At 43.0% G+C, this 24,603-nt stretch overlaps 1 protein-coding gene across 4 annotated transcripts in view; it reads right to left on the reverse strand.

Annotated features, from left to right (window-relative positions):
- The window catches only part of NPAS2 (neuronal PAS domain protein 2), a 110,986-nt gene that overhangs the window by 19,622 nt on the left and 66,761 nt on the right, over window positions 1-24,603 (reverse strand). For all 4 annotated transcript variants that reach the window (XM_065061143.1, XM_065061162.1, XM_065061171.1 and 1 more), the window contains 11 exons: window positions 23,617-23,706; window positions 17,510-17,630; window positions 16,491-16,604; window positions 7,513-7,631; window positions 5,721-5,803; window positions 4,340-4,446; window positions 2,853-3,000; window positions 2,176-2,257; window positions 1,337-1,478; window positions 491-597; window positions 236-328 (listed from right to left, as the gene is read on the reverse strand). In XM_065061143.1, coding sequence (XP_064917215.1) covers window positions 236-328; window positions 491-597; window positions 1,337-1,478; window positions 2,176-2,257; window positions 2,853-3,000; window positions 4,340-4,446; window positions 5,721-5,803; window positions 7,513-7,631; window positions 16,491-16,604; window positions 17,510-17,630; window positions 23,617-23,706 — 1,206 coding nt within the window. The remainder of the gene's footprint in view (window positions 1-235; window positions 329-490; window positions 598-1,336; window positions 1,479-2,175; window positions 2,258-2,852; window positions 3,001-4,339; window positions 4,447-5,720; window positions 5,804-7,512; window positions 7,632-16,490; window positions 16,605-17,509; window positions 17,631-23,616; window positions 23,707-24,603) is intronic.

The following is a 24,603-nucleotide window of genomic DNA, read 5'->3' on the forward strand; positions in this document are numbered from 1 at the left end:
ATGCCTGTATGCAGTTACATGTTTAAACACTCAAGTGGACAATTCAGATTACTTATAGATTACAATATTTTAAGCCTTTGAGAGCTGAGATTTGGAGATATTAGCTACTAAGAAGATGATAACCTAGAAGACCCAAAAGATCTGGACTCTACTGATTAATTTATTTACCAGATGAAAGGAGAAAATATCAGGAGATAGGCAAGTGATACATTCCATTTCCATATCCCCAACTAACCTGTGCCAGAGGTGCAGGCTGAGTTTGCAGAGCTGCTTGAGGCAGCAGCTGCTGTGCGAGAAGCTCACATGGAGGCTGAGAAGGCGAAGAAACCTAGGTTTAAAACAAAACAGAACTTTATTTGTAAGTTGGGCTCCTTTAAATTTTAGGTTTCTTCCAATGCCATGGATTTAGTGTCATTTCTATTTGCTAAGCTGAGTATGTGGCACATACTTTATACTGTCTGCCTATTTTGATGACTCTTTGTGAAGTTACCTGAAGAGTAGTAGGCTGACTGAGTCTATGCACGGATAAATCCTGCTGTGTGCTCGGTGTTCTTGGCAAGGGAGTGTTTGACTCTGCAATCAGCTTCGTTGGTGTAGCTGCAAGAGAAGTACTGGTGAGTTCTCACTCACTGGAAATCATCCCCGTTTGAAGTAAGAATTACAAGACCTGGCTAGAAATGATTAGAGCCTGGCTAAATTCCAGCAGGAGTCAAGGCTGTTCTTGTTGACTTCAGTGGCAGTAAAATCAAACTGATAAGGAGGGCCTGGGCAAACATAAAAGTAAATGAGACAGATTATGATTCTGTGCTCCAATGAATGGAGCAAAAGGACCCAAGAGCTATTCTAAAACAGCTGGAATTCCCCTCATATGGGCCAAATAACTATAAGTTTAGGTTAGTTCATTGGCTTTTTTTCCAGATCAGAGAGCAGAAGGAGTATATAAGGTGTGCCCAAGTCTTGGCTGGAGCATCCTGAATCTCAGCCAGAAGAGAATCACCCACAGGCTGTTATTACTCATGTAAGTCTAGAGGGGCCTCGTATTGCTTAATACTGATGCTCTCGAATCTGAAGAGAGTGGTCCCCATTTTCGTAACAGATCAAAACAGCAGGTTTCATGGCTAGTCCTGCTGCCCATTTTTCCATTGTACAGGGGGTTGCACTAGAACCTTTCCTCTTGTACATTACCATTTCAGATTATGCACTTCATTGTCAGCGACAAACACATATAATCAATACCTCATAAATAAGCATTAAATTAGCAGCTGTGGTATACAGACATGCATTCTGCGACTTGGCTAAATTAAAAAGAATGTAGTGATCCAGAAATGCCACTCACATGCTGGGTCTGACTTGGGTGTATGGGAAGATTTTGGTGAGCTCCTGGATGATACTGAGGGTGTCCGACTAGCGCTGAGGACTGAGGCACCAATATCAAGTGCATTAAAGTGCTGTTCAGGATCCAAGCTGGCGCCACTTTCCTAAAACAAATGAAAAAAAGACAATACCTGTTGTACTCGTCAGGGTGAAAACATTTTGAAATGCATCTAGTAATGGTTGTGCACCCAATTCTTTGGCTGCCCTTAAAATGACCTGAGCAGAACTAATCCCAGGTAGGCCAGCAGAAGACCGGGGCACAGATGTCAATGTCCCATCCAAAGAGCAGCTAACTAATCCATTTTACAAAGAGCTATCACTGAATTGGAAATAAAAAGCAAGCTACTGCCATAGTCATTTTGTGCCTTCAGTTGTTTTTCTGCATCTTTCTTTTGTGTTCGTTTAGACGTAACAGCAACTGCAGCCTCTGTGAGATTCTCAGCCATGCACTGACGAGAAGCTTTTCTTTCTTCTCTCAGCAGGTCACTGAGATGAAGCCAGGACAGCTGATTGCCAGAACACGTCCAAATTAATCTTTAAACTGTAGTACCTCATCAAGGAAAGGTGGAAATATCTCACAATGCCCCTGACCATGTTCAACTTAATGTGTGTCTGTTACTGATCTCCAGGTTTATCCTTTCATGAGCTTATCCAATTTACTTCAAAATTATGCAAGTGAAAAGTGAATTCTGAAGTTGGGGCAATCCACCCTGAAAGACAATGCTGGAGTTTTCACTGATGTTAACACAGGAACAAGTTGTGATTAATACATATATTCATGGAAGAAAGCTTTACTCATACCTTTAGCGCTGAGGACACAACCTCTGAGGACACTTCTTCCAAGCCCATCTCCTGTCTCCTCTCCACCCGAACATCTGCATAACTGAATGAAAAATATAATTCTAGGTATCAACACGGTATTGTTATATTTCATAAAATGTGCTTTAAGCAAGTGGAGGAACAAATTATTGTAATATTCTACACATTAAATAAACAGCTGAAAAATCACTTAAATGCTACTGAATAACATTTGAGAGACTGTTTTCATTTTGGTTTTGCTCTGTTCTTGTCTTCTTGAAGTCAAAATATATATTAAGGAAGTGTATATATAAAGTTCAAGCTCCCATCCTACAACCATTTTATAAGTTCATTGGAAAGCTTCAACATATCTCTTTAAAAGCAATGTAAAATTTAGAGGAAGTGAATATTTAAGGGATCTGTCTTTTCCCTATTTTTTCACAAATGAAAAAATGCAACAGTTAATTTGCCCCGAAATTCATGATTCACAAATCAAGCTTCGCATAAAGTGAGGGTTAGTCTGATCATTTTTTGTAATGTACATATTTCCTCAGAGAGTTCAGGCTTCATTTTGGTTACATAAAAGACATCATGTTTCTAAGGGAAAATGTTGGCAGTCATAAGGATGCTCTTATCTTACTGGCCTTTATGTCCCTGCTGGTAGATATGATTTTCCGTACCTTACCACCATGTGTGTGCACACAATGAACTCTGGCTTGGAGTTCCACTGGTGGTAGGTGATATAGTAATGGGTCTGGAGCCAGATCCACTGTTGTCCTTTGGTCAGGAACCGATAGCAGCACGACTTCCCCTTGCCAAACTGCATCACTGTCAGCAGAAAACACACACAGCTAGTAGCACAATTTATGATGTGAAAATGACGTGAAATGTGAAAAAAAGCAATAAAAATATCTGCGGCCCCATTGATTCCCAAGGGAGAGAGGAGGCTAAGCACCTCTCCAGTGAGTGGTCCTGTCAGTTGTATGATAGAGCAAATATCATTAAGAACAGCAGGTGTCTTCTTCTGACACTTTGAATGGCACAGTCCTACACAGTACAATTAACCTTAACTTTGGACACTAATGCATTCATGTCTGCTACAACTTAAGCATAGATCTTAACCTGGTTTGTGTGCTGATCACATACTGCTTAATTAGGCATCTGGGATTCATTTTTAAGAGTGATCATCTTAATGTTCTATAGCAGAAAAGTACATGATAAAAATGCTTGAAAAGATGAGTGTTCTCTGCGGAATGAAGTGATTATAGGAGATAACATCATGCAAAGACAAAAATAATTTGAAACTGAAAGAAAATTCCAGGAATGACAAGAATTCAAAGTGCAGTAAACGGGGATGTATTGAAGGTTTTAAAGAATCACCAACAAAATTAATCTCTGCTTTTTTCCCCAGTGATTTCAAGGGCTTCCTAAATATGCATACATTTAGCCTTTCTATATTTTAATGTCAACATATAAAAACTAATGTTGACAGGATATTTTCAGGACACCCAGAGGTGGTAAACTGAGATGTTCCAGCCAGCTCTGTAAGCAAATATTTGAAAAATATTGCCTCATTTTCTTTACTTAGTGAAACAGTTTTTCAGTTCACAGAATCACAGAATCTTAGAGATTGGAAGGGACCTCGAAAGATCATCTAGTCCAGGAACACCTAGATGAGGTTACACAGGAATGTGTTCAGGCTAGTTTTGAATGTCTTCAGAGAAGGAGATTCCAATTAAATCTTAATAGACTATATTTAAATAATCACAGGTAATCACAAGTACATAGTGGGGGTACATTAGGGTAAATAATCTGCCAGAATTTTACAAAATAGGATCTCCTCTGAGATTGCCTGAACTATTCCTATATATTCTTTACTAGCAGAGCAGGTGTTCAATCTGGTGTATTTTATCCACCCAGTGAGTCTCACTGACTGCTTCTGGGAATACAGAAGGTAAAATTGTATTTTTCAGAGCTTGATAAGTCTGGCCCAGACGCCAATCAGCTGCGGTGACCCCAATCTGCTATAACGCTGCTAAGACATACAGGCATGAGGTAAGGGTCAAACCTCCCCATACAAGTTTAAACCATTTTTAACTGCAACTACATTTCAGTGAACAGAGGTGTCCCGGTGACTCCACAGGAGCCTGGGCTACGTGGTACTTACAGTGTTCATGGCACCTTGCTAGCAGCTCGAGGTCATCTATATGGTAATAGTCGTAGCCAGAAGTACCCAGCACTTCAAAAGGCAAGTATCCTATAATCGGCGGTGCTCTGCAGTTAGGCACAATATAAGTGAGTTCATAAACCACAAAAAACCCCAGAAGTTCTGCATGTTGATGCGGATGTGTAAAAAGCCAAGATCTGCTCTCACTCACAGGCATACAGTCACCCTCCACAGGGGATCCCAACTTTTCCCCCACCTTGTGCCTGGGATGCCCAGCTGGGCATGGCAGTGCTGGAAAATCATCTTAGAACCACAGAATATCCTGAATTGGAAGGGACCCACAAGGATCATCGAGTCCAACTCCTGTCCCTGCATTTGACAACCCCACAGTTCACACCATGTGTCTGAGGGTGTTGTCCGGTCTCTGCATGAACACTGTCAGGCTTGGGGCTGTGACACCTCCCTGGGGAGCCTGTTCCAGTGCTCCAGCATCCTCTGGGTGAAGAACCTTTTCCTAATGTCCAACCTAAACCTTCCCTGGCACATCTTCTTGCCATTCCCTTGGGTTTTGTCACTGGTCACCAGAGAGAAGAGATCAGCGCCTGCCCCTTCTCCTCCCCTTGTGAGGAAGCTGTAGCCCCATGAGGTCACCCCTCAGTCTCCTCTTCTCTAGGCCATGACATGACAAGGCCACCACAAGCCCATCTTTTCAGGGAATGTGTGGCTGTGGAAAGCAACTCAGCTTCTCGGGGACCTTCCCACAAGAACCTGCTGTGAGGAAGCCGCTCCCTGGCTACTCCTTGGTCAGGGGCTCTGCTGCAGCTCCCACACTCCTTGCACTGGGGAAGACGCGTGGCAAGGTGACAAGAAGCCATCGTCTGCTGGGACTGGGGGGCTAAGAGAGGAGATCATCTGTCCTGCTTCCCTCTGGGCGCCTGCAGAGCTCATGCTGAGGCTTTGTACCATTGCCAGCACCATTGCTGCAGGCCAGCGCAGACTTTCCCTCACTAACTCGGTGGGAATTGCACACACACAATCAATGGCTGGATTTGGAAAGTATGATTTCCGCAGCTGTATCATAATTAGGTCATTTTGCTGTGTGACAGACATCAGCCCATTGATATTTTTAAAGGCAACAAGAACAAGCTGATCACAAATTCGGCCTGAGAAACAGAGTAGTTTTGTTTTAAAAGACTAATAAAAATAAATTCAAAAATAAATGTAAAATAGTAAGCATTAGCTTTTGTAGGAATTTCAGTGGCAGCCCTCCTGTTCATGCAATTTAGATGTGAAACGGAACACTATTTGAGAGAATTACACTTACAAAAATAGCAGTAGACAAACACTGAACACAACCAGGACTGCTTTACTTGTCACTAACCTGTGATCCAGGAATAAAAATTTCCATTCCAGACTGTGTCTTGATGTGAATTCCTCTAGAGGTTCCTCCACAATGCACATCTCCTGTATGGTGAAGAAAACTGACTTACTGAGTGTCATGGTGTTATCCCTCTGCTTCATCTAGCTTTTGTGAGCTATAAATATACAGTGCATAAGAGGAGAAAACAGAGTATTCACATGTTTTCTGGCAATTCCAGAGAATGTTCTATTGTGTTTACCAGTGCTAACATTTTTGCAGGATGTTGGGGACGAGAACCTGTGATGCTTGTGGACATGACTATTCCTCCAGGTGCCTAGGTTTTTATGGCTTTGAAGCAGTGCCTGGGGTGTGAAAGCTGTGTCCCCCACAGCCCTGAGGAGCAATGCTCCTTCCCAGCATCCAGCCTCTGCTTGGTCCCACCTGGGTTTGCTACGCGTTTCCTCTTTGTGTTACTTAAGATACCCACAGCCCTTGCCTGGTGCTTTTGGACACCTGCCCCCCTGCTCCCTGCTGCCACCTCCCCACACTGTGTACTGAGCTCAGTGACAGCCTCCCATTGTCTCCACTTCCCTCTCTGTTGTCACTCTCAAGAAGATAAGTCTTTCAGACCACCAGTGTGTTAAACCTTCTTGGGACCAGAGGACAAGCTGAGGCATGCTGCCATCAAACACTGCTTTGATACATATCAAAATACTCACAAAGTTGCTTAAAGTCGCTGGCTGTACAATGGAAAAAAGCTTTATGCATACCTTAAATTCCTCTCTTCCCCCCTCTCCGGTCTATACCAAAATCCATGCTAATGCCAAGAACATACCCTAAAATTCAAGGTGCAACATACAAACATTGCTGTGTGCATCCAAAATGCTGATTCTGCCTTCCTTAGCCAGTCAGATAAATATTTTTGCCTTCATTTTAGCTAGGTGGAAGTCAAGAAGAGGGATTAAACCAGCCACCCAGGTGAACTTGAGGGATTGGTGTCTAGGATTTCATGGCCGCTTACACCTTCTCCAGGTTGTTCAGCAGCTGGTTCCCCCGGCACTGGGCAGCTCATTGCCACGTGCAGCCCATTTCATTTCCCTGTTTATTTTGAGATGTTAGCCAGCCGAAGACAAGGAAATTTGAATTCAGGGTTCCTGGAGAACCTTAACTCAGCCCCTACTGCTAATATGATTATTGTGTTTAAGATTTATGGGAAGTGTCCTCACTTACCCAGACGGGACCCTACTTGCCTGTCAGGGCTGTCAGTCAGTCTCGAGTGCCCCAAAGGTCCCTGAGCAGTAATGGAGGGAGGCCAAGGGAGCAGTGATTTCATACCAGCTAGGTCTCAATTAGACTTTTTAATCTTTTAACCTCCCAGGACAAGACACTTGAGGCAGTAGCTCACAGTTGTTAATTACAGAACCGCAGTGCCAGGCACAAGGTTGGGTGGTCTATCCTTATTTCCGCAAGCAACTATCTAACTACCAGGATTTGGGAGGAAGGAAGCTAGCAACAGTCACCTGAAGACACCAAGAGGCACAAATGAAAGCATCTGTACACTGCCCCATCGTAGGGACAGAAAGCAGCATTGAAGAACCCAATTTCAAAGTGACTTTGTAATCCCTAATGCAGAAGTGACACTGCTTCTGCAGATCCTGGTTTGCACCGATAATCCTCTTCACTGGATTTTTTATGCATGAAATGTGATATCTGTAATCCATTCAATTAGCAAAATTAAGAACTTTTTGTGTCACCCTGTCTGAAAGTGTTTTGAGAAGTTCTGAAATGAATGGGATCCAGGGTATGCACTTACCTTTAAAAACTGAGGCGTTGCCAAACGAACAGTTGCAACGAAACAGACCTGCTTTCCTGGCGATGTTCTGTAAACCCTTGGGACAGCCTCATCAAAGCCATTGCAAGTGGAGTTAGGCACTAGGTAGGGAAAAAAACAGGACCCAGAGTCATGCCTCATACAAGATTTGCTCTCCATGAATATTTTGCACATTTGAAGCGTACTAATTCTAATTTTATTCAGAGTAGTGCTGTAAAAGCTTTTAAAGCTGATATGCATATATTTAAATCCAAGTCAGTCATGTCAGGCAGAAAGACATCAGAGCTTAACTTCAAGTATGAATCTTACAGGTTAATCCTGATAAAAAGAAGGCCAAACCTTATTACAGAGCATAAACCAGCTTTCTGGAAAGAAACCCCACGCATCCAATTGCTCTTTTTTTCACCACTCAGAAGAAAACAAGTATTGCTGCAGCATGCTTAGCGCCCTAACTTCCATGAGGCAGGGAAAAAAAAGCCTTGGCACAGGAGGTAGCTGGATGTTCGTCAAGTCATCAGTGGCAAAACCCTGGGGGCCAAAGCCAGCGAGGCTTCATTGAGCCAGCAAGAAGCTGCTTGTGATTCTTGGCTGCTGAATTGTGCCTTCCCCTTCTGCATCTAAGGAGAACCATCCCCAGCCGTTGCTCAAGTTCTGCTTGTTTGAAAGAAGAGCAAAGAGGACTCCACGTACGGCACTGGCTTCCAGAGCTGGGCATTTCTGGTGAGTCTGCAGATGGCCTGCTGTCTCCTGGGCAGAAGGAAAAACCGGATGTGATGTGGCTACAGATTCTGTGTATGGCTTTTTATCAGAGTCTTTTGTAATTGCATGGATCTTATGTTGCTTTGAGGGCCCGCTAGCACCTCCTGCCGTAAAGATGTGTTGCCGAAAGAACGCTTTGCCTTAAGCAAGCCCACAGTCCCATGTTAGAATGACATAATGCAAATTCTTCGTCCAAGTTGGAGCTCTTTAGAGGTGGCAATCCTGCTCCCACAGCAGTGAAATACAACGGCGTGCTAAGCTGCAGTGGGAACTGGGCTGGCCCCACGGGCTCTTGCCCTGCCCAGCCGACTGTCTCCCGTGGGGGCAGAGAAGGTCCCATCCAGCAGATAGAATTCAGGAGCATGAGGTAATGGAATGTTAACGGGGATCAGTGCTAACACAAAACTCTCTTTCCTTATTATTAGGCCCCAATATCCAACTTTATGAAGTTTCCTACAGTTTGTCTCTTCTGCACAGGACAAAGCAAGGATAAGTGTGTCCATTTCTGTGAAAATGAAGACTTTTGTACCTGTCTGGGGAGGAGATAGATAACTAGCATTTTTGTTCTGAGGTGCTTCTGCACTGGGCTTTAGTTCGCTAGCAAAAACTGTAGAGATGGAAGAAGTCTCAACTTACCACATGTGCTTTTGGAACCCAGATCAAAAGTCTTAGAATAACAATACATAGCTGATAACAAGGATAACAGGGTGTGAGATTAAAAAATAAGGACTCTGAGGAGAATTCACACCTGTGATTAACTGGTTTAGGCCACTGTATGGACAATACATATTGCACCAAAAAGGGGAAGAAAGGTTCCTCATCCGAGAAGGCAATGCAGATGTGAACATCCACAGAGATTACAGCCCTCCCTTGCAGTTGAGTCTGGAGGGCATGGCTGGCTGAATATTAAGATAGAAAATGTGGGCAGAATTCTCCTCCTTTCACCAGCAAAGCACACTTGCTCTGGGGACTTCCTAGGAATATGTATTCATGTTCTGCTCCTGGGGTTATGTGCATATATGAGGGCTTCTATGGGATTATTAATACAAGAGGTGAAAAAAAAGAAGAAAGAGTTAGGAGCTACTGGAAACAGGAGAAGCCTGAGTAAAGAGTTGTTGGTTCTTTTCTGATATGATTATTTTGTGCAAGTCTATAGATTTCTGTAGTCAGTCCTGTTTAAAAATGGATGGGATTGCTATAAACCCACATTAAGGGCATTGTAAAAAGTTACTTTCAAGCTTATTACATAATACGTTGCCACATTTGAAGTCAATGAAGCCGTTTCTCTCTGTAGTAGCCAAGTTTGGTAGCGAATGTTTGCACGCTGGGCTCTAAAATATGAAAATGAGATAAGCACATTCAGCCTCTGAAGTACTGGTATGATAAGTTAACCTAGTTAGTGAACCCATGGGCTTGCAGATGACATCAGATGCAGAAGAAAGTGGAAACGGAGTCACACCAAGGAGAGCAGATGGCTTTTTTACATCAGCTGTTTGATGTAAACAGCCATGAGCCTGAGACGTATTCCCAGAAGAGAGCAGAATACTTCCCTGAATGTGGCATTTGCCAAATAGGATTATATTTCCTAAAGGTAAATGTAATACTAAGAGGATAATAATTATTGTATAGGACAGCTACGTTGTAAATTTGGGATTTCATCACAACATTTGGGAATGTTGAACGTAAGCAGCAGTGGGTGAATAAGCCCAAGGAGATGAGACAGAGCTGGCCTGGTGGAAAGTCATCCTGTCTTCAGACAGCTACTGTGCCATCTCCAAACTCAGCTGCCTTTGACAAAGTCCAGAGCACTAAAAGCCTTGATGATGCAGGCAGGTAGCCACCACCTCACAGGGTACATCTCCATCTGAAAATAATGACTACAATAACTGAAAGAAAAAAAAAAGCCCATATTTGTTTCTGAATTACTTTGCTGCCTGACTTATTTTGTTAGTATCTGTTCTTCCCACAACTCCATCTGCACAGCCTGTTTTACTCTGCTCTTGCAGCTGGTCAGCAAATTTCAGCCTTTTTTTTTTTTTTTTTAGGTGTAGTTAAAAAAAGAGATCATTACATGAGTTAAAACAAATCCTGGTATGGTCTTTTAAGCATGCGTTCTGAAAAGTCATACTTTAAAATTCCCCAAATCTCTTTAAAAGAAACAATATCTTGAAGTAGCAAAGTTCAGTAGCGAACTTTCTGAGAGCACCACAGAAGAAGAGTGGAATGGAAAACATAGTATGAAGTCTGAGGCTATGATGATATTAACATTATAAGTCAAAGACAGGTCTTGGACTGCTTTTGTCAGAAGGCGCCTGATGAAAATGTTAAATTGGCTTGGGTAAATGAGGGCATGTGTGTTTCACAATTAAATGATCTAGGCAAAATATTCTGAGTAGGGAACTGGAAGCTTGTGTGACAAACCTAAATACACAATCAGAAAGATGAAACTGTTGTCTCATATATCTTGGTTAGCTGATGCTCTTTAGCATGAATTTTAGTAGTTTTTGTGGTTACCTATCAGACTTGCTGCTCCTAGGGCTACCACAAAATTCTTTGTAGAAGAAGCATTAAATTACCTGCAAATATCATATAAGAAGATATAAAGAAACTGATTTGCCTATATACAGGGTTGTTGTTTAGTTTTGTTTTCTTAAAAAAAGACCAGGACACTAAGGACAAGATGTTAAAAAAAAGGAAGCAAGCCCTTAACTATCATAGGCAAAAAGATTTTTATCCTTAGGGATACAAATCATGCCACATGAAATGAATGAAAATGTGTTTAAAACCCCCCAGATGCCACATTATACAGTTAATAATAGTACAGCAGTCAGTTGCTCGGTCATCTTATCTTAACTTAGGATGTTTAAAATATATTCTTCCTATAACAGCAAACCTCTCATTTATGCCTTTTGAAAGAAGAAATCCCTCTTTCCTATTTTGTCAGTAGATGTTAATGTTTAAAGAACCAGTCTTAGTGACTGTCAAACAAACTGAACAGTGATTTCAAAAAACACAAGCCAAACAGACCAGAACAAAATCAAGACTGTTTCATATAAATAAATTCAGACCAGAGATAAACAGAATATTCAGCAATTAGTAAATATAATGAAGAAATGTAAGGTGCTAACAGCAAGCCAGACTGCACCCAGTAGTTTCAGATGAGTAACAGTGGCGGTGCCCAGACATCACTTGTCTGCTTTGATCTGCCCTCCCCTTGCTCCTCCTCCTGTTTTTCCCCTCGCCATCATCTCTTGATATGCACCCCAAGTAAATTATTTGGGACAGGAATGGTGTCTTTTTTCTGAAGTGCCCATAGAGAGCCCAGCATAAGTGCTGCAGATTGCTCACTGCAGCTCCTATGATGTTGCTAATAGGAAATAATAATATGCGGCTGTCAGTTCTGATCAAAACATTCATTTCAGTTTGAGTTATTGTTGTTATCAGATGTTTCTGCATATGCTTATGGAGGCTCAAGATCAATGTATCTTCTGTAGAAATCTGTTTATTTCCTTTAAAAGGGAATTCAGATTGAATTAATTGTTCTGGGAGTGAAAATATTTTTTTCTCTCCAGTGTAATAATTTTTTCTTATCCCTAATAGATGTATCAGCTAGCAGTAGAGTATCTGCTATTATTAGCATCCAGCAAACAGATACTTCCCGAGTATCCATGTAATTGGGAACAAAAATGCACAGTTTTGAATTCCACTATAATAATTAATTATATTTCTTGATCAGTAACTCTACACATAACACTTATCTCCTCCTTTAAGAGGAAACTTTAGGCATTTTAGATTAAAGGATGGATCTGCCACTTGACAAATGCTGGTGGTTCTTTCTTCTTTTGGTGAACATTTTGAAAAGCAGGACTTTGGCTTTGTCATTAACAGGAGTTTTTAAGCAAGTATGTCACCTCAGAAATCGGATACCAAAGCCAATATTTGGTTATGTAATTGTGAGAGATCTTCTTCTGTTTACATGTGTACGAAAAAATTTCGCAGGAGGGATAAATCCGGCTCACCTTATCTTTTCTTATCAGAGTGAGCTATTAAGCGGCTTTGTAAAATAATTTATTCACATTTAATTTGACATTTTATACCGGAGGCTAAGCATTCCCTTGGATTTTTTTACGAGTTATCTTTATTACTTGCCTCACTCCTCATCCCTCAGGCAAAACTGGATGGAAGCCACTGTGTTATTCATTGGTGGTGCTGACTCGACTCTACTACTTATCAGGTACCACTGGTCAACAGGTACGGTGATGGCACTCGACTCCCTCAGATGTTTGCATATATTCATGTCTCTTGTTAACATCTGGACTATGTTACCAGAACCCAAAATATATAAAAAATATTGCAACGAGTTCCTATTTGCAAATTAAAAAAAAGAAGTTTGCTTTGAGAACAAGTAGGCGTTTGTCATAGAAGCAAAGAGGGAACTCCACATTCCTCTTCTGCGTGGCCCGTGGGCCACCTCCCCTCCTCTCAAGGGGCTACTGCATCTTCACATCAGGTTACAGTCCTGTTTTACTCATTGAAGCTTAATTAATGATGATTATATAATCCTCCCAAATGGAAAATCAAATCTCCCGTATTTGATTTAGCGCAGCCAGTGACTCATGCAGTCACTTGCATTGCGGTTGCACTGGGTGGCTCCTCTCGCTTGGGCACAGCTGATTCAAGAAGGGGGGTCACTCATGTGCAGGCGGCTTGTGTCACATCCCCAGTGCGGATCCAGCTGCAGGAATGTCCTTGCAGCAGGGGTGACAGTGTACAGCTTCCCGCACACCATCCCCAGGACCAGCCCCAGCGCGGACCCCCCTGCTAACCCTGGCACCGGCCCGTTGCAGCTCCAAAAGCCTCCAGCCATAGCTGAGCCCAGGAGCTCTGGGGATGACGATCTTCTGAAAGACTGAGCACACGCCGTGAGCTATGTGATCTTTCCCAGGCAATATCTGGGGCTTGCACATTCATCTCTCTGCCCCTTCTTGGCTGGGGGAAAGGTGCCGGTGACTGTTCCTCTGGGGGAGCGGCATGGGTTTGATGTAGGTTGTGTGTGATCTGGCTCCCTGACAGCAATCCTGGTGACAAGTCACCTTGGTAGATATCAGGCATTTGTTCTACTTTAGCAGAAAAAAATATCTCTTTGGCGTCTCAGTACAACGGCCTTTAAAGCTCCAGAGCTCCCACTAAAGTTAGGGAGAGCAGCTAAGCCCCTAACTGGCTTTCTAAGCCTCAGTCCTTCAAATTAATCCATTCAAACCCATCCCTGTATGATGTTCTCAGCCATAAGTCAAAATGCGATTAACAGACAAAGTACGAGGAGGAGGGATGGGGGGGCAAGGTCACTCGGACCCCAGCAGCCATGCCCCCTTCCACCAGGCACCATCATTATATGAGCAATGAACAATAATAAAATGAGCCTAAGAAGATGATAATTCAAGGGGGGTTATGTAAAAGGTTATGTGGAAGTAGAATAAAACTGGTGACATTTCTGTTAAAGAGGGCAAAAAAGGACCTACCAGTTCTTCAAAACATTAGCGAAGGTTAAGTGAGAGAAGGAAAGGTGAGAGATTTGCTAGGACTGTCGCTGCCATGACCCTACATTAATGAGAATGGTAAGTATCCTGATAGTTAAGTATCCTGATGGGACCCTGATGGGGTACAGTCTCCCCATCCAAAGATGCTCTGGTGTCCCCGCAGCAGGAATGCGCAGGCAGGGTGGACTCGGAGTACACTCAGCAAATCCTTGGAAACAAAGGTAGGATTTGGCATCAGGCAGCTAAAAAGCAACGGCAGAGATTTGTATTTAGAGAAGAACATCCTGTATCAGTCTCCCATGTGTAAAAACAAGCTCACACTTCCACTGCTGTGAAAAGCTACAGGGAAAAGCATTCTTGAATACATTCATAAGGAACGTCTCCTGCTAATTAAGCTTAATTTGCAATTTCTGTCTTTTTCTCCCAACAGTATGCTCAGCTAACTCTTTCCTTATCTTTAGCTTAGCCTCCTTCCTCCACAAACACCTTCAAAACCCAGGATTTGGGGCCAGCTGATCCTACACAGGTAGGATGAGCACTGCTCTGTGAGCCACCTGTCTCTGCTCCACCACCCTTCTCACCACTGTCTTTCTTGCCTGCTTGGCCTCATCTCTGGAGGGGGGGCTGCCTGGAGAACAGGCTTTTATTTAATGGGAGGAAAAACAGAGCAATTACCGGCAGGGCCAGCAGGTGACAGCTCTGGGTTGCGTGGCTTAGGGGACAGTGCCCATAACAGGATGCCCTGGGGTGAGGGGAACCAAGCAGAGGTGGGAAGCCAGCTCACCGCTGCACCCAGCAGATGCTCAAAGGTGTCCATGCCACAAGTTCCCGTGCCAAAACCCAGCTGCTTGTCCCCAGCCCCGGGGCTGGAAAGTTGCTCAAAGGGCAGGTGCATTCACACAGTGCTCACTGGAGCTGATGTCCCCCATGCCTTGCTCAGGGTGCAGCCGGCTGATGCAAGAAGCAAGTATTGCCACCAGGCTCTGCACTGAACTGGGGAAACTGGTCAGGACGGGCAAGCTGCTGTCCTGCAGCAGGGAGAAAAGAAGGCGGCCAGGAGGCAACATCTCAGGCTGGAGGCAAGGGCCATCCCATCTCTATTGACCAGAGTGTCAGACTGTAGCAGAGATGGGAAGAAAGTGGAAGAGACAAAATAAAGTGAATGATCTAGAAAAAGGTAGCACAAGGGAAAAAAAAAAAAAAGGCAGAAAGCACATATCTTATTTGAAAGCTATAAGTTGGGGTCTTTGGAAAATGATTTGGTGTCTTCTGAAATCAATATTTTCACATTTAGTTTATATGCATTAAGCTAGAGAGGTTATCTGTAATGCAAGTTTTATCTTCCCTCTGAGAAACAGCCACTGATACAAATGCTGGGATATGAAATCCTAATGGGTAAGAGGGCAGTATTGAAGTCATGCCAAAATAAAAGGCTGAAAATCCTTGAAAAAAATGGATCAGATATTCCCCCGGTAGAAATGTATCCTTATGAGTCAGCACCCAAAATCCGGTTTCTGCTCTAGAAAACAGAACAGTTTGGTGTGCGCGTCTGTCAGGCAGCGGCATTTTGCTTCATTCAAACTAGAAAGCATACAGGCAGTTTCATTTTTTTATACAAATAAAATCTTAAATCAGATGGCACCAACAAGAAATGCATCTCTCCATCCTGCACATAGGTTTCTATTCTAGTCATGTGGAGCAAGAGCAGAAAGTTAAATGGGGACAGGGACATTTTTTTTTTTTCACAGAGTGGTGTGTGGTTTTTGGAAAGCACGGTGGGGAATTTTTTTGCTGAGGATGACCTATTTGGAACAATACCAGCAACTTTGGAAATGCCACTCTGGAGTTCAATCAGGCAAGTAACTAAAGCAAACTTGGGCAGGCAGGAGAAGAGAAAGTAATAAAAGAGTGTTTCATTTCTGACACTAATGGCTGTACAGCAATCTGGTTGTTACGGAACGGGTGAGGTGGAAATTTGCTCTTTCTCCCTTGAAAGATGGTTTCCCTAGACTGACTGTGGTGCATTAGTGATGATGCTGACTGTATTTCTTTCCTTTTTTTTTTGCTTATTGGGTTCTGCAATGCAGAAGAGGAATGTAAAATGGCATCTGGAGAGGGAGGCGGATGGCAGCATCCTCAGCTGCTCCGATGCCTGTGGCAGGGGACCCCTCACCGTGGCAAGGGGCGGTGGGTGCAGGCATTCAAGTATGTGACACTGCCATTTTTCCCCAAAAAAATTTCCAGAGAAAGGTGAGAGGGCAGATTTGGCAAATTACCAGTTCTTGCACAGAATTAATGATTAATGCAAGTCAGCAGATAAGGTAGCAAACTTATTATTTAGCTAATAGATAAAGTCTTAGAACACAATATTAATGAGCACAAACAAAGCCTCCTCTGAACCTGTCATTATTTGCAAACTTACCCAGAGCTGAGGATCACTGCTACCAAGTGAAGCATAGTAACAGAAGCAACTGACACAGTTTCACTTTTCGTAGGTATTCGTCCAGCTTTTGCAAATCAGCTGTGAGATCCACACGAAGCAAAACTTACCCCATAATGTTAAAAATCTTTCTTTCAGTTAAAAGCCTGTCTTGTTCAATGGAGCAATACTTATATTTTATTTTAAACAGCTAGAGTAACATTCATACAACAATTAAAGCTTACCATTGCTGTAAGACCGAAAATTTCCTACAAACTTTATGTATTCATATGTTGGAAATTCCTTTGGGTTCAAACTTCCTCTCAGAAGATGACAATAAAACTCTAGTTCATTGTCAGCTGGATTGTTAAAAGAAGAAGAAGAAGAAATAAATATACTATTTAAACTAAACGCAACCAACAGTGTCTTCCAACCCCAATCTTGCTGTAACCGGCAACATGAGAGCAGCTCGTTACTACGCAGGGTCCTGCCCTCGAGACTCACTCGTCCTCCTCTTACACCGCCTTCCTCGGAGGAGTTACACTGACATTGCTTTGGTGGAGCCAAGGAGAGAATTGGATCCTTCATTTATAGCTTTTTTTTTTTCTTTTTTTCCATTTAGGCTTTTCATGACTCACAGCTGTTCTACATCTTGTGTTGGAAAACTATGCCTAATTACCTCAAAATATCTATTAAATTAACTTTGCCATATTAGCTACCAGCTGCAGGTTTTGTATATACAGTAGATTAAGCTGCTGTACATTTTATATTATTGTGTGTTTCCTTACCTTACCTCCGAGAGTGAATAAGGCGAGGCAAGTAAAAGGGTCTTTATGAAAAACAAAATTCAATTTGCAAAATAATTACAATGATTTTACAGATTCTTTTCAACTATAATGCAAACCAAAGGTGTGTGACATTAACGGATCTCTGAACACCATTTTACTTGAATGGGTTGAAATATCAATTAAGATGTGATTTGTCTCAGGCGAACTCTCGGTTTCCATTTGCCAACCTCTTTTCCTTAGCTGTCTCAAAAGATACAATATTTAATAATTAACATAACTGCAAGCAGTCTTAGCCTAGTAAAATAAAGGCCATGTGTTTCATTTAAAAATAGTACCAAAGGGTCATTCCAGGTGGCAAGGTCTTTTTAAAAGGCTATACACTTGTTTTAAATTGCACATCACAGAAAAAACTCTTTATGAGAGAACATTTTTATCCTCTCAATGTTTTTTCATTTACTGGGAAAGATAAAACTTACTTTTTAGGTAATCTGATGATGTAGAATCCGTCATAAGCATACAAGAAGATAACATCTTATAAATTTCTGAATGTTCTTGTTCTGGGAGGAAATTTAACAAATTCTGATCCAAGACATCACACTGCAAAGGAAAAGAACCTTTGAGAAAAATAGAAATATCACAATGAGCATGCAGAGATGTGCAGCAATGCGGACACGAAGCCTGTGGCAGTCAACAGGAGTTTTCCCACAAATTTCACAGAATCACAGAATGGTTGGGGTTGGAAGGGACCTCTGGAGATCATCTAGTCCAACCCACCTGCTAAAGCAGGTTCTCCCAGAGCAGATTGCACAGGAATGTGTCCAGGTGGGGTTTGAATGTCTCCAGAGGAGATTCCACAAGCTCTCTGGGCAGCCTGTTCCAGTGCTCTGGCACCCTCACTGAGAAGATGTTTCTTCTCATATTTAAAGTGGAACCTCCTGTATTTCAGTCTGTGCCTGTTGCCCCTCTTCCGATTGGGCACCACTGAAAGGAGTCTGGTCCCATCCCCTTGACATCCACCCTTCAGACATTTATAAGCATTTCCAGGGATTCTTGACAAAATCTAAACCAGGAGGGATGACTGGGCAACCAGAGTGGCTGCTTCTCCATGGATTCGTTCTCAGCTTAATTCTTAGCATTCAGTGATGCTCCTCTAATGTTTCTCAGAGACCACGGGGTGCATTGGGTATGTCCATACACCTAGATGACAAGACCTGGGAGTGAGCTGGAAAACTGGTGCCTGGCTCCCCGTACCACTCACCAGCTCCATGCACAGGGCTCTTGTGGATCATCGCAGCCTGGTGTCTCCCCAGCAAACCCTGAATGGCAAGAGCAGTGGGGCTGGGAGCTGGGTCAGTCCTGAATCCAGCCCACTCCCCCTCAGCTCCTGGGAAGCGCCCTCAGGGTGGCAGCCCTTGCTCCCCACTTCCTGCATCCTGGCAGGTGGGAGCAGGGAGAAGGGGACCCCCCAGTCTGGACATCATTGTGCTGCAGCAGTAGTTAGTTCCCAGGAAGGTGGACTTCATGGTGCCACCAGCACAAGCCCTCTGTCCAGCCATGGGCCAAATGCATGGGTGTCTCCAGCCCCAAGATCAGCTGGCATGAAACTGAAATCCATCTGAAATCTAGGTACTGAGACTGGGGAATGGAAAGAGGAGATGGACTTGTTCAAAAGGCCATGATTGGCCCAAGGTGAAGACAAGCATTGAGGAAGGTCTCACTATGTTCAGCATGGTGACAAACCCAATGCTAGAAAGGTGTATCTGAAAGGATGTCCTGAGATGAGTGACCCTCGGATGGCATTGACTTGCATCCATCCCACTTGAGACTCCCTTGGGCAGCGCTGGCACACTGACACAGCTTCGTGTGTCCTCAGAACAGCTGCTGTCAGACTGCATAGTTGTGCTGAAAATGTGTTAGCCCTGTACAAGACTGGAAAGTTATTGATCATCATCATTTATTTATGTATTTACTTAAGACTGTGCTTTGGTTTCCCTCTGCTTTCCACCCATGTCTGCTGTTCTGTGTGGAATTCCTGTTTAGAGTAGTGAAATGCATTGAGTACACTTTGAAAATTAGGCTACTATGCTTTACACACTTATCTTGATGCAACAATATATTACTTTAGGTTATTAAGTGACAAGTATTATGTGCTCATTACTTGAATATTCCTTTTGTGATGAATACTTCAAAATTACTTTTGTGACTTCAGTATATATCTTATTAAAATGCATCCTACTGATACTGCACATAATTCAGGTTTTTATGTATGTATATAAAGATTATATTTATATTTACACAAAACAGAGTACATTGTTTATGCAATTTTGGGCATATGAGGAAAGAACACCTGATAGGAAACTGCAGATGTGAGTCCTGTTCAAGCCTTATGGTACAATCTCAGAAAAGTAATTTTTCCTTCTCATTCCTTTTCTACCTGTAAATGGCAGATAATGACACTTATCCACCAGTTTCACATAAGTCTCATGGGGGTTAATTAATCTCCCATTCACTCAGCAGTAGCTGCAGGAGGATTAGATGTGAGCTGTCACCACTCCTCAAACTCACTATTGCTTCTTCAGTGACCTGAGGATGTACCACCTTTTGTCAACCTGTTGTGACCAAGCTCAGATTCAAAACCTATTATCGTTTCTGCAGTGTCATTTCTGTTTAGGGTGATAGCTGTAGAGCTCTGCAACTATGTTTATGGTAGGAGTTGCAAGAGACTTTTTTTTCCATGCACCCATCAGAGCAACTTCCAGATCTGAGCACCAGTTAATAACTGATTTGCAAGTCTGGGCATTTATATTTTTTGCCACCATCATGTACCATATCCAGAATTTAAGGTTTAGTTTGCATCTTTGCTGTTAGATAATACCAACTTTTTCTTTTTAATCAGTTTAAAAAAGAGATAAGGTGTCTACTTCTTAATGTGTTTCACAGCTCCTGCCTCCTGCAGAGGTCAGGCACACCTCTAAAGCAGCACACAGAACAGAATTTCTGGATCTTGTATGTGTCAAGACTCTTGAATCAATATGTCAATCAAGAATATATCGACAGGTCAAATACAGAGAAGGAAGCAAATATTCTGTGATCTCGCTGGAGCTGTAGGAAATGCCAGGCAAGCTATTCAGTGCTAATTTTGCACCAGACCTGAAGGGCGGACATGTGGTGCAATAGCAGAAAGGTGACCAGAGAGACGGACAAAATTCGATCACCACAATAAAAAACGCAGCTGTTGGAGGGGAATAGTTTTGCACCTTTGTCTAATTATTCTAATTATTCTGCAGCAGGCAGTTCTGCCCTGCTGGCAGAGACAGCCACAAAGCATTGCTGAATGAGACAGGCAAAGCAGATTAAAGATGAATTGCAGTGGCTGCAGGTGAAGTGGTCAAATGAACTACGTTAATGCATATTTATGCTGCTAAGCTTGGAATCTACTCTGCGCCTTTGAATCTATGGATCTTGCTAGAAGAAAATTCCGAGTATTTACTCCTCATAGCTATGTCAGGCAAAGAAACAAAACCTTTGCATACGTGGGTGCTGGTCCATTCTAAATACATCAAGCTCTGCAATCATTTGATGCACAGCTGAAATCTGTGCAGTTTCAAGGAGACAGCTGTACTCCAAAATGAAGCTACTTCCTCACCTTTTCACTGCTTTTTGGTGCAGGGTGAGGAGAAAATACAAGTTATTCCTGCTGCAGGGGAAAAAAAAAAAAGCAGAGGAAACTGAGTAAACATGGTCACTACAGGAATGGGAAGGTGGATGGCTGGAAATGGAACAGGGTTCCTTCCCAGTAACCAAAAAAAATCAAGGTAGCTCTGTTCTATGTGCTGGGATTTGGCCCCATGTCAATCTGTATATCCTGCAGTGATGTCCATTGCTAACCTGTAACAGCAACGCTGCATGCAAAACTTTTGTACGCTTATAAGGTGCTACGTGCTGGATTTTTCCACCCTGACATTTAATTAAAGCACCCAGCAGAGCAGATACCTGAGCGTCACCTGGGAGTCCCTGGGAAGAACAAGCCCCCCAGGAGAAGCCCAGCCCTGCTAGGGACCTCCTACCTTTGCACAGCCACCTCCTCTGCTGACCTTCAAGGTTACGGGACTAAAGCTGGGTGAGATGGACACCACCCTCCCCGTCCGTGAACAGGTGCAGCACCTTCTGTTGGAGTCTGTGGACAGGGCATGTCCATGAGAAAGCTGCGTCTCCTCCTCTAGCTTGGAAATAGTCACTCTGCTGCCCATGTTTAACTGTTTCACTCAGCAAAGCAGGCAAGAAGGGACAAGGAGGACCCTCCTCCAGAGACCTGCATAGTCGTGAGGTCATAGTGTACCTGCTACGAGTTGTGACTGGATTTCGAGGAGCTCACTTCAGCTGTAGTCAGTCTTACCGTGTGAGATGAACCTCCTTTTACATCAACTGACCGTAGGCATAGCTTCTAGATCTTGTAATAACAGACTATTTAGAATTACAACAGAGGAAGTTTGTGTTTGAAAATGCTCTATGGAACTTATGGAAGCTGTATTAAAGAGAATTGGATATATTTGTTCTCAACACTAGAGTCTTTCATGATTTTAATGAAAGAAAATACATCATATTTCTTGATAGGGGCCCTCAGAGAGCCCTGTTCTGCATTCTGCCCAGTTTTGCTTTCCTTTCAGTGCTCAAAGCAGAAGATTTGCAGAGTATTTTTTTTTCCCCTGCAGTCACAGAGGAGAACGAATTGGTATTTTGTCCCTCAAACAGTGACTGGATTGAGCTTTCAAATAGATCCTGGAGGTAAACAACATAAGCCACGTAGATTTTCCAGATAGCACTCTGATCAGTTTTAAAACTTGAAAAGACACACGGTAAGGGCAACATGGGACTAAAATGCCCAGTGTGCACCAAACTGCGCACTCAGATGTACCCCTGCCCATGGCTGGAGCCATTTGTCCGCCTCCAGCAGGTAGAATCCCTTATAGCTTGCCCAGCTGTGGTCTCTGGGATGCACCCAGTCACTCTGCACACCTGGGCTGGTGGGGCAGTTGTTGACCATTTTCACTCCATCAGCTCCAAGAAGGTCTGTGGGAGCTCCTGCCATCTCCAGCCCCAGCAGGTTTGTCCCTGGCTTGGGCTGCTATATGCTGCTGCTGTGGGAACGAAAAATAATGCCCATCTTTGTCCTCATTTTGGGCTGGATACCGTGCAAGATTCTCACACAAGGCATGACTTTGGGAGGAAAAAACAATTCAGTCTCTGATGGTACAACTCAGAAATCATGAACATGCGTCCACCCATGTTCAGGCAGGGCTTAAAGTTTTAGGCACAGGGTCTGAAATGTATCTTCCTAAAAATCAATACTTTCCTGCAGCAGATCTACCATCTCCGCTAAGAATCAGTATTTGGAAGGGATAGCGATGAAACTCCCAAACCATGAAAGACAATGAATTTCCACAGAAATCAGTAAATGTATGAAGACCTAACAGCCTGCATGAAGGACAGGGCTCTCTCTGCCTTTGAAGCAAAGGCAAATGTCAGAAAATAGCCAACTACTGGTTTCCTCAACTGTTGAGGATTAAAGAAAACTGAAATAGATTGATTCAGTTCAATATGTTGTTGCATAGCAATATTCTTGCATTTACCAGGAGCTGCCGCCTTTCATCAAGTTCCTTTCGTCTCAGAAGAAAATAATTTTTGTTCGTATTACAGCAAGGTAGTATGTGTGAAATACATTTGTCTGTGTGGAAAACATAACACATTTGGTGAAAAAGTAAACGAGAGAAAAAGAATTGTAATTTTCTTAAGAACATGGCTGGGGAGGGTGGTACAATAATGATTTGGCAGCTATTCTTTTTCTCCTGGGCATGTATTTATGTGAAACCGAGCTACTAAAAATGAGTGTGAGGATTAATCCGTCATTATTGTGCCATTTCTCCTGGAGCAGCCTTAGCAACAGGAGCAGGGTTTGGAGCAGTCCCTCTCCCCTGCTCCTCCAGTCCACACCAGCAGACACAGGAGAGTCTCCCACACCAAGACCCAGCATCCCACAGATAAAACAAGCCCTTTGAGCCCCTGAGAGCCAAACATCGGCTCCACCAGCTCCACCCAGTAGCTTTCTTCTGGGGAAAGCAGAGCTGAGCTGCAGGGACAGCTCAGCTGCAGCCACCAGCAAACTCACACTTCTCTGAATTTCATGGGGGTTTTGTCCTTTGCCTCCCTGCGAGCAGAATAAAGCCCTTAACAAGCTCCTTGCTGGGCTGCCAGTGGCACTGGTGCTATTATCTGCTAGCTTAGAAATCAGAGACGGAAAAGATCAGGCAGGTCACCCTGTGCCTCCCCTGGCCACGGTATTCCTGCAGAGCTTTTTCCATTCAAGCTGAAGTGCCTCATAGCAACAAAACCCTGAAGGGTATGAATCAGATGGAGAGAGAACAGAGCTGATCAACAGCAGCGCCCAGCATAACGCAGGGACAAAACTCCTCACCACATTTTCAGGAAAACACCACCTACTCACCACCCTTTTACATATGCTTCTAAAAATGCAGGGCCCGATCCTACGATGTGTAGTGGAAAAGCCAATGCCAGAATTACTCACCGGTAAATGCCCTAGAAGAGGTGTGATGCTGTCAGACACATAGATGATGCTTCCACCTGTGGTTACTGCTATAATGAAGCCATCTAATGCCTATGGAAAACAGAGAAGTGGAGAGCGCTTTAATATAGGAACGAAGGGTGTAAACAGGGTGTCTCATCGTGTGTTGATCAAAACTGTTTGACTTCAGCACCATATTGTTATCAAGTTGTAGGAATGTTATCTCAAGTTGCAGAACAGTAATTCTCTGATTTCACAGTCTGATTTAACTTTTACAACATTCTTTGTAGTCTAGTAAAACCTACTATTGAAGCAACAAAGGGCTCACAGGAACATTTCATGTCTCAGTTTTTAAATTAATCACACATTTTAATAATGCAAAATGACTAAGACTGGATCCCTTGGAAGTTATTAAAATGAACATTTGAGCTCTGTGTAAATATCAAAGGACGATGAAAGGATGCGGTCCTATCTCAAAAAGGTAGTTCTCTGCAAACCCAATAAATCTCAGTTTGTATTAATGTAACATTGTGTATTACTGGGCTTTCATGTAAGTAAAAGCAATGCAAATGATCAAATACTCCTTAGCCTGAGTTTTAATTGAGTGATTTATTTTAAAGGTCGTGGTATTAGATTACTCATTCCAAGCGAAATTCACCCTTCTGCAGAGTTTCTTCTTCACTTTGGTCCCACCTTGCAGTAAGTCCCTTCACTCCTAAGACTGAAGGGGAATGTCAGCATTATCCCCATGTTCTGCACCTGAACAACTTCTCCTTCCAAATCAGTTTTGTCTTTAGTCTGAGCTGCAAAGTTTTGAGCTAAATCATGTTCGAAGTTAAATATAGGTAGATGTCAAGATCTAAAGCAACCTACTTTAAACAGAGCCCCCCTAAAAATTAAGAGTAAAGAGTAGGTGCTCAGAGACTATGTTAAAACCTTCCAATTGTAATTAAGGAGTCATTGGTGAAGCTCCCAATGCCTGCAAGTGGA

This window comes from Columba livia, chromosome 1 (genome assembly GCF_036013475.1).
Source record: "Columba livia isolate bColLiv1 breed racing homer chromosome 1, bColLiv1.pat.W.v2, whole genome shotgun sequence".
NCBI classification, from domain to species: Eukaryota; Metazoa; Chordata; class Aves; order Columbiformes; family Columbidae; genus Columba; species Columba livia.